This window comes from Neofelis nebulosa, chromosome 2 (genome assembly GCF_028018385.1).
Source record: "Neofelis nebulosa isolate mNeoNeb1 chromosome 2, mNeoNeb1.pri, whole genome shotgun sequence".
NCBI lineage: Eukaryota > Metazoa > Chordata > Mammalia > Carnivora > Felidae > Neofelis > Neofelis nebulosa.
Window position 1 is genome coordinate 200,866,941 of NC_080783.1, and position 12,780 is coordinate 200,879,720.

At 50.0% G+C, this 12,780-nt stretch overlaps 2 protein-coding genes and 1 non-coding gene across 5 annotated transcripts in view; 1 reads left to right on the top strand and 2 right to left on the bottom strand.

The window, feature by feature from the left end:
- Positions 1–1,610, top strand: part of TAF12 (TATA-box binding protein associated factor 12) — a 33,758-nt gene extending 32,148 nt beyond the window's left edge. For all 3 annotated transcript variants that reach the window (XM_058718379.1, XM_058718376.1, XM_058718378.1), the window contains one exon: positions 1,133–1,610. In XM_058718379.1, coding sequence (XP_058574362.1) covers positions 1,133–1,168 — 36 coding nt within the window. In that variant the 3' untranslated portion in view covers positions 1,169–1,610. The remainder of the gene's footprint in view (positions 1–1,132) is intronic.
- Positions 1,611–7,966: 6,356 nt separating this feature from the next.
- On the bottom strand, positions 7,967–9,503 carry RAB42 (RAB42, member RAS oncogene family). Its single transcript, XM_058718375.1, has 2 exons — positions 9,129–9,503; positions 7,967–8,522 (listed from the first exon to the last, which is right to left on the bottom strand). The coding sequence occupies exons 1-2, from the start codon at positions 9,371–9,373 to the stop codon at positions 8,099–8,101; spliced, it is 669 nt and encodes a 222-aa protein (XP_058574358.1). The 5' UTR covers positions 9,374–9,503; the 3' UTR covers positions 7,967–8,098.
- A 1,299-nt stretch (positions 9,504–10,802) lies between these two features.
- Positions 10,803–10,875, bottom strand: TRNAK-CUU (transfer RNA lysine (anticodon CUU)). Its single transcript has one exon. It is a non-coding gene; the product is annotated as a tRNA-Lys (tRNA).
- Positions 10,876–12,780: the final 1,905 nt, after the last annotated feature.

Here is a 12,780-nt window from a genome sequence, read left to right on the forward strand (position 1 = left end):
TATGTGGCCCTCTGGGTAGAGGGCAGTTTAAAGAAAGGAGAGATAAGCCATACTTGTGCAGGAGGGTCGCGCCCAGACTGCCGTGCTAGGCATTCTGGCCTCTGTCCCAACTTCACCTTTGTTCTCTGCCCCTCTGACTGCAGAACTGAGGGGTCAGTATGAGAACTAACTCCACTTCTGTGAACAAGTTGTCTCTGTCATTGGTCAATCTGATAGCAGTGATGGCTTCCTCTTAACATCTTAATTTAGCTGGTGCTCTGATTTCAAAAGTGAGTTCTTTCCAAGCTTAATGGGCATCGTTGGGTGGTTGTAGCTGACTGTCCCTTGCTTTTCCATATCCTGGGATCTCCGGAGTGTGTGTGTTTACAAAGCTCACAGAGGAAGCCCTACACGGAAGCCACTGATAGCCTGAATCAAAAGATCACAGTATTCCTCAGAAGGCAGTCCTTCAGACAAGGGACAGTCATTTTGGCTCTGTTCCCAAATTATCCACTTTTCAGCCCTATCTCCCTCCCTGCCCCCCTCTCTCAGCAAGTATCATAATATTAGGACAATCTCTTGGTCAAAGAGTAAGCAAAGCCAATCAGTGGCTTTTGGCCAGTGGCTGGAAATAGTAAAATTTGAAACCTGTGACCTGAATGTTTCCCTGATGGGTTGTGGTGGAAATTGTTAGTGTCAGTTTCCTTCACCGTAGGTCATCAAGAATGAAATATCAGCTCCCTTTATGTGTGGCAACATTCTTGAAACAGTCCCCTTCCCTATTTTCTTCATCCTTGGAGAGATTGGACTCTAGAATCCTCAGAGATTAGGAGTCTAGAAAACATATGCTTTGATGACCTATCCCCTAAGTCCCCAAAAGGCAAGAGCTGTTACCTTCTGTTTTTAACTTTCTTGCCATCCTGCTAACCTATAGCAGTTTGGGTCTTTTGGTCAACAGAATGGATCCACTGGCCTGTCCAACATCTCTTGGGGTCCTGAAGACTGCTCTTAGGCTCAAAGGAGCCTGCTGAGCTGCGCTGTGCATGTAGGTTCCCAAGGGCTCCAGCTTGTGGTATAGACCATGCCACACATGGGTGACTGGGACAGTTCCTGACTCTAACCTGTGTTATTGGTTATTTCACTCTCCTTTCAGAGAATGGCATTGATCCGGAAAACAACCAAGAAATAACACATGGAAAGGTCAGGGAATGGACAACAATGTATTTGGAGATACTTGAGCTGAGACCTCAGCCATCTCATCCTTGGATTTTTTTTTTTAATGCTTTACAGAGAAGCATATATTTTTTATTAACAGTACAGCAATATCTATAATGACTGAGAGGATCTGCCAAAAGAATAAAGCCTCCTATCCCAACTTCCAGTCCCTTTTCCCTGCCGTCTCAGAGAGGAACAATGTATCTTCCAGAGAAGATTTTATTTGTGGTTTATTATATAAGTGATTGAATATGGAACAAAGCATTATGGTCTTGTTTGGTGAGACAGTATTAGCAGGATTTGTAGAGGTTTTTGTTTCCTTTTCCTTTCCCCTTTTCCCTGTACTTTGTAATGTCAGTGTTTATATGAATATGACTTTCATTTGCTTTTCCAGAATAAAGAAGTTATTAATCGAAGACACGGGGTATACATGGCTTATAGCCTTTGAAAGGCCAGAGAGAGTTCAGAGGACAAGCAAGGCTGGATGTAGCTCTCTGTCAGCAGGTGGCAGCACCACTATTCATTCTGTGAGGAGAAAAAAACCCAGGCATTTTTCTATTATTTTACTCCAAGGAAGGCCATACCGTCAGTAGGAGTTTGAGTCCAGTTTCTCTGCCATAAGAACGGGACAGGGTGACTCTCATGAGCCCCAATCTCAAGAGTTTTGGCAAAGTCTAGAACTCCTGATGTTCATCCTTGGCCCTAAGAAAGGATGGCAGTAGCTTGGGGAAAGGCCCATCTGTGCAGGTGCCTGTCTGTTCTTAGTTGTTGATATCCCTGATCCCTGTATTTTCAACATCATGCAGAGGAAACCAGGCACCTTAAGACCTCAGGGTCATGACCTTCAGTGGTACCTAGCATCACCCTGTCCTGAGCCCAGTGTAGCCCTTGTGGATTGTGAGGGTTCCTTGGGCCTCAGGGGGCGTGGGTGTTCCATCCAGAGATCACCAGCATGGGTATACCCACCTTGTCCTGCTTTTCTCCTCTGCCTTGAATCTTGGCCTGAGATGGGACCCTGCTTTTCATTCCCTCCCACTTGGAATTTGGCCCCATAACCCCTCTCTTAAGTGAGCAGCCCAAAGGCCGTGCTGACGTTCCTGTTGCTCTTGGCCAAGGTCTCAACATGGCGAGCACCCAAAGAGGCAGCCAGCTTCTCTTCCTCCAACGTCACCTGTTGTTTGGGCACCAGGTCACTTCTGCGGCCTACCACCAGGAAAAGGATGTTGAAGAGTCTCACTTTTTCCAGAACCTCCTGATACCACTGGGTGACATTCTCAAAGGATGTTCTGTTGGTGATATCAGACAGCAAAAGGCCTCTCGCTGAGTTCCAATAGTAGGAACGAGTCACTGACCTTGACAACCAAGAAGGAACCCAGAATTAGTTTTGAAACCTTCATTAAGGACAGAAAGGGACAAAAGAATTGGGCAGTTTAATGGAAAGAGCTGGGGTAGAGTCAAAAGATCTCAATTCTTGATCAGCTGTGTGACAGGTAAGTGGCTTCATCCATCTTGAGCTTTGTCCTATCTGTATGTGGAGGGGCTTGTTCATTCAGCAAGTATTTATAAGCTGGGCCTGGGCCTGTGTTGGTGAATAAAAACATGGAGTGGTCCTGCCATAGAGTGGGTGTAAAACTGCCTCTGTGCCTAGGGTTGCAAAGGAGAGGTTCACAGGACTGGGGGAAGTCTGTCTGACCAACTGAGTTGGTGACTCAGGTGAAGGCGTGGAGATCTCTTTGAGGGAGAGAGAACTGCATGGAAGCCAGCCCCGAGGCAGTGTAGTGAGGTGAGTCAGGCCAGGTCATGCAGTGCCTCGTAGGCCCCAGCAAGAGTGCACTTTACCCAAAAGGTAACAGGAGCCACTAGGGGATTTTCATCAGGTTTGCAGTTGTTTTTGTTTTAACAGAATGCCAAGATTTTATTTATTTTTTCTCTTTTTTTTATATTAAATATAATTTATTGTCAGGTTTGCAGTTTTAAAACATCACCCTGGCCAGGCAGTGGAGTACAAATAGCCAGGAGGGGGGAAGGGAGAGGGCAGGTGTGGAAGCAGAGAGGTTCATTAGAAGGCTGTTGCCTGGATGGAGGTGGTGGTAGTGAAGTGGAGGGCAGGGGGAATTCTGAAAGATGGTTACACGGCGCACTCACAGACTTTGACGACTGTGTGTAGGAGTACAGGACAGGGGCACCACCAAGTGATCTATAAGGCATCTTCTGACTTGGTGTGGCCATCCTTAGTGCAGCTCACCCGCACCCTGGGTTCGAGGCCCTCTTCCTCATTGACTGAGAACCATATCCAGATTCCCAGAGCCTCGGCCAGTGCTGAGGAGCTCAGGGACAACAGGGCTGATGGACTCCAGCGTCCTTGTAGAGGGTCCTTGTAGGGTGCTTACAGGTGCCTCATGCTGTGCCAAGTGCCTTCCATAGATAAGTGCATTGTGTTTTCCCAACAAGTCTGAAGAAGGAAGAATGTGCTTGGCCTGTGTCACACAGTGTAATTGTAGTATCTTATCTAATCCCATGTTCCCAGGAGGAAACTGAGAGTTAAAAGTTTAACTTACTCCAAATCACACAGCTTGTGTTGGTGCCGAGGCTTCAGCCAAGTCCATCTGACTTCCGGAGCCTGCCTCTGCCCTGTCTCCCTAAGTCTTATGGAGACAAGGTGGGGGTGACTAAGAACAGCATATGCAAAGGCCCAGAGGTGTAAAGAGGTCAGTGCATCATGTGGCTCAAGCACAAGGTGTAACACTGGGAGACGATGTCCAGAGATGAGCAGCAAGTAAACTTGAGAGGTGGACAGCTTGCAGGCAGTAGTGTCAAAGTCTTCAGAGGCTGCTGTGTGTGTGTGTGTGTGTGTGTGTGTGTGTGTGTGTGTGTGTGTATCTGTGTATCTGTCTGTCTTGCAGGAATGGGAGGGTGTAGTGTTGGTGGCCCAGAAGGCTGGCCTTAGGCTTCCCACCCCTCTTCAGCCTGAGCAATACCTTTTCCTAATTGGGGGACATTTTTAGGACTAAAAGATAAGAGGATTCTGATGCTAAAAATAAGCATATAAACAAAAAGTTTGAAAACTACTGTCCAGGTGATGGGGAGCCAGTGGAGGTTTAGGGGGAGGACTAATGTGATTGTGTTTCCATGTTAAAAGACTTGCTCTGGCTGCCAGTGTGGAGAATGGAGTTGGAGGCGGGTGGGAGGGGTACAGCCAGGAAGTTGCTGCAGTTAATTTGAACTAAAAGTAAAGGGATATGGCATATGAGGTTTTCCTAGGAAAGTATTAACCAAAAGATAGAGGTAGGGTGTGGCTGCAACAACAGGAGTGAGTTTTGAGGACACAAAAGGAAGCATCTAGTACCAGAAAGTCATCCTGGAAAGTCCCGTGTGCCTGAATGAGGGGAAGCAGGGAGGAGGAGACCAGAGCTGGACTGAAGCCTCACAGTTACCTATAGTTAAAAAAGGCCCCAGCATCACCCAGTGCTACCCTTTATTTTACTGGTAAGAACATTAAGGTCTGGAGAGGTCATTATGACCTGTCTGAGGTCACTGGGCAGGCTAGGACTCAGACCTGTGCTCTTGGCCCATTGTCTTTCTTTCTCATGGAAACCGTGGCCTTGAAATGCTGGAGTCTAGTGGGGCAAAATGATAAGAGACAGCAGAGCCTGAAATCTCAAAGAAGGGAGCCACTCAGGTGCCCTAAAGGCTCAGAGAAGGAACTGATACATTAGGTTGGGCCAAACCTTGAAGGATGAACAGAGTTTTGACGTAGATGGAGAAAGGACATTCCAGACAAGGGATGGGCACATGAAAGACCCAAAGGGAGCTTGTTAACAGAAGGAAGTTAACACTCATTGGGCACTTAACACATGTCATCATATTTAATCCTCTAACAAACCTGTGACGTAGGAATTGTTCTCATTTTACCATAAAGACTGAGGCTCAGAGGTAGAGAGATTAGACTCCCACCCCCAACATCTTCAGTTCCAGCCTCATGTGTGGAGAGCAAGATGGGTCTTCCCTCTTTACCCACTAGGTTTCAGTGGCTCCCAGGGCAGGCTGTATCTTCAGAAAGGGCCTACAGGTAGCAGACTGGCTCTGTGCCTTCTAAAGGGCAAAAAGCATGGATCCAGGCCTGGGAGCTTGACCATGCGGAAGCTGCTATGGCCAGAGAGGGTTGAGCCAGGGTGCTGCTTTGGAGAGGGAGTTTTGTGTGTTCAGACTAGCCTAGGGATAGCCCCGAAGGGACGATTCTGGAATCTCACCCTTAATAAGAAAGCAGAGCCCAGTTCACATCTCTGGCTCTGGAGGCAGGGAGCAGGGTGGGGGTGCGGTCAAGATCTTTTAAGATCTTTGGTAGAGTCTGGAATCCTTGTTATTTCCCCAAAGTGTTTACTTTGGTAGTCTCTGTTCCCTTACAGTGATTAGAAGCAAAACCCTCAGGGGAAGAAGGGGACATCCATTTTGTGAATTCCTACTGTGTGGCCAGCACTGCCTTAAATTTCTCATCTAATCTTTTTTTTTTTTTAATTTTTTTTTTTTCAACATTTTTTATTTATTTTTGGGACAGAGAGAGACAGAGCATGAACGGGGGAGGGGCAGAGAGAGAGGGAGACACAGAATCGGAAACAGGCTCCAGGCTCCGAGCCATCAGCCCAGAGCCCGACGCGGGGCTCGAACTCACGGACCGCGAGATCGTGACCTGGCTGAAGTCGGACGCTTAACCGACTGCGCCACCCAGGCGCCCCTCATCTAATCTTTTCTTAAGAAAGAAAATTTCTTTTTAACTTTATTTATTTTTGAGAGAGAGACAGAGCATGAGTGAGGAAGGGGCAGAGAGAGAGGGAGACACAGAATCCGAAGCAGGCTCCAAGCTCTGAGCTGTCAGCATAGAGCCTGATGTGGGGCTCAAACCCACAAACTGCAAAATCATGACCTGAGCCGAAGTCACACGCTTTAACCAACTGAGCCACCCAGGAGCCCCTCATCTAATCCTTTCTAAAACCCTGTGAGTTAGGTATTACTATCCTCTTTTTCCAGAGGAGTCCACTGTGGCGTGCAGAGATGAAGTGAGTTCCCCAGGGTCCCACAGTTACACAGTGGAGCTGAGATTCAAACTTGACTGCAAAGCTTACCCTACTTTTGGCAGCTGGGATGATACTATGGGTAAGAGGTGATCCTTGGGGTGCCTGAGTAGCTCAAGTTGGTTAAGCATCTGACTCTTGATATCATCTGACTCTCAAAATAAACTTTAAAAATAGTAGTAAAAGAGGAGGCAGAGCACAGCGAGACCCACCCTGGCCCATCCCCTATGGGGAAGAAGCTAAGAAACCCACCTTGACTAGAAACCTCCCAAGAGCCCTTGGAAGAAGGGATTATCAGTCACATGATACTGAAGAGGAATCTGAGACTGAGTAAGTCCCCAGGTCACAAAGTGAATTAAATGGTTTTGCTCTTTTGCTGTGTCAACTGTCCATGCCCTTCCTGTGCCCACTGGCACAATGACACCCCTCCTATTCCTGCAGATTCTTCCCCTCCTCCTCCTCCTCCTCCTCCTCCTTCTTTTTTATTTTGAGAGAGGGCGAGAGACAGAGAAAACGTGAGAGTGGGGGAGAGAAAGAGAATCCTAAGGAGGCTCCCGGCTGCAAGCACAGAGCCTGATGCCATGCTGGGCTCAAACTCATGAACCCTGAGATCATGACCTGAGCCGAAATCAAGAGTTGGATGCTTTATTGAGCCACCCATGTGCCCTACACCTGCTGAGATTCTTACCAACATAAATACCATCTCCAGGAAGCCTTCCCAGATTGCGCCAAGGTATTTTCTGCCTAGCAGTTCCTGTTCTCCAGGAGGCAATTTCTGAGATGAGGATTAGTGAGCAGATATAGATTAGGGTATTCTGGAGAGCAATACCCTATACCCAATACCCTTGGGGGAGGGGGGGAAGGAGGTGTGACTAAGCAGAGGGAGAAGAACTGTGATGTTGTAAGAACAATGGCCTCAATTTGCCCCATGAAGACTGACAAAGCTGGGTTTGACCTTCTGAGTTGGGGCAAAGAAAGCCAGGCTTTTAAACACTCCTCCCAGCCCCAGTGGATTCAATAGATTAACATTGGATGTGGGCAGTTTCCAGAGGGTGCTGTGAACCCACCATCAACACCATCGCTGCCCTCCCAGGGACAAATGGGTGGGGGTAGGAGGCTGTGGGTTCTTCACCCCCAAAGGAACAACTTGGTGGCTAATCAGAGTGTCCACTGTGTGCCTAACCTAGGAGCTGGCCCCTTATGTTCATCCCTGCCTTCCAGATCCAGATCAGGCACCTGGCCTTGGAGTAGGGGCTCTGAGCAGCAACCCTGAGTTTCAGGGCATGCATTTAAGACTCATCCAAGCCTGAGGACCTAAGGAGGCTTCGAGGTAGGCTTGCCCTGAAATTTCCTGCCCAGTCCTTGTCTGTGCAGCGGCTTCCAGACGCGGTGCGTCTCAGCGTCCGAGCTCAGAAACACTGCCAGAACTGTCCAAGATGGGAAAGAGTGATGAGGACAGTTCTTGTTATTCAGTTCTTACCGGATGGCTGGCTCTGGGCTGAGCATGTCCCCACATTCATTGTCTCATTCATGCCCACACACTCCCACCCCCCCCATGCCCCCACCCCCTGCCGTGATGTGGGTCTTTAATGAGCCCCACTGACAACTGAGGAAACAGGCTGAAGGACAGGAAGCTGCTGTACACTTTTTAGAGCTTGCTGGAAGAAAATCTTTCTGGAAGAAAGTCCCTGAGACCCCAAGAGTGACTGCTAAGATACTGTTTATGTTAACCCTTTGGATACATCCTGCCATTTGATCTCCAGAAATATCCTGCCACTCCCCATTCCAGCAGCACTTCTGAGGTTGACAGAGGTTTAACCCTTTCCCTCCCAGAGTCAACACTGACATGGGCCTGGGGGCTGCTTCCTGTGGGGGGACCTGGGGACTTGGGCCTTGTGGATGAGCCGGACACCCCCCCAGTCCTCTTCCAGCTTGATGTCCCCCTGCTCCAGAGCCTGCTGGATGGCATCAGCAAGGGTGTTGAAGGCCAGGTCCACATTGCAGTTCTTTTTGGCCGAGGTCTCCATGAAGGCCATGCCCAGGGAGGCAGCCAGCTCCTCTGCCTCCTGGGCTGAGACAACACGGGTGCTCTGCAGATCACTCTTGTGGCCAACCAGTAAGAAGATCACCTTGTTTGGGCCCTGAGTGGCCATGACCTCCTGGTGCCAGTCGCAGATATGTTCAAAGGACTTCCTGTTTGTCACATCAAAGACCAGTAGGACACCTACCACATTCCGGTAAAAGGACCTGGTGATGCACCTGAAGGAGGGGGAGTGAGCTGGGCGAGGTTTATGCCTTCAAGACCCCCCACCCCCCTCAAAGACAGGGCTTCCCTCACGAGCACTGACTGCCCCACAGGCCCCATAGCTCATTTCACACTGCTCAGTACTTCTCTGCTCCTGGCATCCGTGTCTCTCAAGAGAGTGCCTGTGCCCCTCAGCTAGGGAGCAAGTTCCAGTCACATACCCTCTGGACCATTCCTCCATTCCTGGAGGAAGCCTGATGTTTTCCTGATTGCAGCTTTTTGCTTCCCGTTTTCTGGCAAATTCCTATGCATCCTTCCAGGCCCACCCAAATCTCTCGTCCTTTCACGGCTCCCTGACACTTCCCGCTCTGCTCCGTGGGCTCTCTCAGCAGCCGGGTCACCCATCCCTCCAGCTTTCCAGAGCAGGGCCCTTCTGCCCTCCCAGCATCAGGGTCTCAGGCCACTGGCTGCATTTGTGTAAGGACTCCGAGTGAAGGGCTAGAGACCAGGGCATTCCCCAGACCTGTACCTGGGCCACTGAGGCCGACCCCGCTGGGGGGTAGCCGTGGAGGCCGGGGACACTGACCACCCCGAAGTCTCTCACCCCGCCCTCCCCGCACCTGAAGCGTTCGTGGCCCGCGGTGTCCCAAAGCTGCAGCTTGACGCGCGGCCCGGCGGGCAGCTGCAGCTTGCGGCTGTAGAACTCGACGCCCACTGTGGGCGCCCACTCGGGCTCGGGCTCGGGCTTGGGCTCCGGGGCCCCGGGCGCTCCCGCCACGTAGCGCCGCAGCAGCGACGTCTTGCCCACGGCCGCGTCCCCCAGTAGCGCGATCCGAAACTGGTAGTGGCAGTCCGGTGCCTCCATGGCCCCCTTCTCGCCGCCCCGCCGGAGGCCAGCGGCGGGTCCGGCCTGGCCCCGCCCCGCCCCGCGGCTCGCTGGCTGGCGCCGCCCTCTGGGCCCCAGCGCCGAGACACGGGACCACGGGCGGGGGGTCCCGCGTTGTGCTAGTGACCCACCCCGGAGGCCCGGCAGCCGAGACACCCGGGCACGTGCTCGCCTCTCTGAACCCCAGTTTCGTCTTCCAAAATGGGGATAATAACCCCTACTTCTTAGGATGAGAGATGAAAGAAGGCAATGTGGGTTGGAGGAAGAGCGAGGAACGAGAACGAGACAGGCACTGGCCCGAAACTAACACAGCCAGAGTGTCCACCTCATTCAGTCGCCGCTGCTGCTGTGCTGGCTTCTCTCTCCAGCCCCGCTCTCCAGGCAGTTCCCCGGTTGGGCCCCTGCTGCTGGACCTGGAGATGCCACTCTAGAAAGTTGATGGTTTATAGATGCCCCTTCCCTGCCCAGGTGCTCCTTTCCAGGAGCCCCATTGGCCCTGGCCTAGGGCCTCCTGTTCCATGGTCAGGTTCAATGTTTAACAACCCCATTGCATCCTTAGCACCTACCTGGGCTGGGCCTCAGGGCCCAGAGAGAGACTTGGACAGGGCTAGTAGAAGAGGCAGGACAGACAAATGTGATTCCAGAGGGAGTGCAGTTGATCTGGGGCCTTGACAATTGACATTTATGAGGCCAGATGGTCAGTTCTTCACATTCTGTGGGCAACAATTTTGAGAGGGCCACTGTGTGCTCATTTTAGAGCTGAGGAGACTGAGGCTTGTCTCAGGTCACAGAGCACAGCTGAGACTCACATCTCAGTTTGTCTCCATCTTTGTTATCCCCTCAATGCCACGAAAGGGGACTGCAAATCAAGTACCAAGAGTTTCCAGGGCACAGTGGTCAGGTCTCACTTGGGTTAGTGGCAAGGGTAAGGCGGGGACAGCTGCTTCCAAGATCTACTCTATTCTCCCCAGTCAGGCCTTCTGGAAATCCAAGGTATCAAGGCTGAGGTGCTGGCTGGTCTCACACAGCTTGTCTATTGGTTTAATCCCACTGTCCAATGTGGGTGGATTTTACCAGTTTAATTTGTTTTGGCAAATTGGTGGTGAGGGGAATCCTCACTGTTGCAAACAATCATGTCATATTTCCTTCTCACCTTGTGAGTTTTAGGTGTTGTTCTGCTCATTTCCACAGATGAGGAAACTGAGGCTCAGAGAGATTAAATAATCCAAGATCACTCAGCAAGGAATACATTCTAGCTGCCAAGTTTACCCAAGGGCAAAGCCTTGTTTGGTATTTCTGTTTCTGGCAGGATCTAGGAAGGCCCAATTTTCTTCTAGCTAACTCTTTTTTTTTAAAGCGTATGTATGTATGTATGTATGTATGTATGTATGTATGTATGTAATCTCTACACCCAGCATGAGACTTGAACTCACAATCCTGAGATCAAGAGTCACATGCTCTACCAACTGAGCCAGCCAGGTGTCCCTCTTCTGGCTAACTCCTAACAAATCAGTAAGAAGCCACTTTGAGGGTCTCCGCGTAATCTCAGTCATTGGTCATCTGCATGGTAGAGCCTGAAGGGGCCCATGTCTCTGCTCCTTCCCTACCTCTAGGAGTAGGAGAGAGGAAGAGAAATCCTTTCTACCAGGTTTCCCCAAATTAAGAGTCTGCATCACTCCCACCTGCCCCACTGATTCCTCCATTGAGATATTCTCCCCACCTCTGTTCAGATGGAAAATTATTTTTGTGTCAGATCTCTATGGATGCACCAGCCTCCTCCTCCTCCCTCTCCTCCCTCTCCTCTTCTCTCCTCTTCTCTCTCTTCCTCCTTTTTTAAAGTTTATTTTGACACACAGAGAGTGCCCCCCACCACATACATGCTTGCACATGTGCTTGAAAGGATGGGAGAGGGGCAGAGAGAGAGAGGGAGAATCCCAAGTAGGCTCTGTGCTGACCGTGCGGAACCTGGACCACGAACCTGGAGCAGGAACCATAAGATCATCACCTGAGCTGAAACCAAGAGTCCGACAATTAACCAACTGAGCCACCCAGGCACCCCAGCCCTTAAGCGCCTTCTTTACCCACCACTGGTACTCTGAGCTCCAGCCATACTGAACATCTTTCCTCTTCTCAACCCTCTGCCAGGAACACACTCTCTCTCTTCAAAGGGCTAACTCCTACTTCATACCTTAGATTAGATCCCTGTCCTCAAGAAGCCTCTCACCACCTGGCCAATGAGGTCACATGCCCTTTTGTCCACTGTGCTGTCTCCCTCCTAGGTTACTTGAGGGCAGTGATCTATGATTGTATCCTCAGTGCTTGGCACAAAACAGGAACTCAGTAAATATTTATGGCTTAATGAATGAATAAAAGCAGGTAAGTGCTATTTATTCATTAATTCAGTCAGTCAAATCCCACAATAGGGCTGGGCTCAGGGAGCTACAGGGTCAGAGAAGACCTCATGCAGGAGGTGATGCTGAAGCTGAGTCCCCAAGGACAAGTAGGAGCTGGGGAGGTCAAAGAGGAAGGGCACTCCAGGCAGGGGCATCTGGGCAAAGGCAAAGAGGCATGAAACAGCTTGAAATGCAGTTTGAACCCAACATTGCCAGAAGGCTTTGTGGTTAGCACACATGGGCAGTGCACTGTCAGCATTGGACTCTTTGAACTTCCTCTCCTGGACACTCCTGCTGTGGGATGGGGTCATGTGCCTGACCTCTGCACCTAGCACCAGAGTCCAGATGTCAGCTGACCTTGCCATAGACTATGTGATTAGGGGTGAGGAAAGTGATTCCCCACCCCCTGCTTCCCCTTCTGCTAAGTAAGGCAAATCACGGTGCCCACCTCATGAAGTAGTCATGGAGGAACTGTATAACATAGCAGGTAAGTTATGCACATTTACATTAGATAGATCTAGGTTTTAGTTCCAACTGCCACTTACTAGCTATGTGGCCTTGGCCAAGTTTCATTAATTAATTCATTTACTTAGTAATTGTTTAATAAGTGCTGTCTCTTATATACCAGGCACTTATATAGCAGTGAAGATAAAAAGACACAATTCCTGTTATTGATAGCTCACATTGTAATGGGGAAGACAGAAAATAAACCCATGTATAATGTGATGTCAAGAGGCAATAAGTGCTATAAATAACAATCAAGCAGAACAATAGCTTAAAGGGTGGCAGGGTAGCTATATCAAAATTGGGTGTCCTGAGGAGGTTACATAAAGTGAAGGAATGAGTAGTGTGGTTGTCTCTGATATCCAGAGAGGATAGTTCCAGGCAAGAAGAACAGCAAGAGCAAAGGCCCTGAGGTGAGATCAGGCAATGATGCTACAAGCAGAGCAGAGAGGCTGAGAAAAGGGAGCAGAATGAATGAGGGAGCAAGTG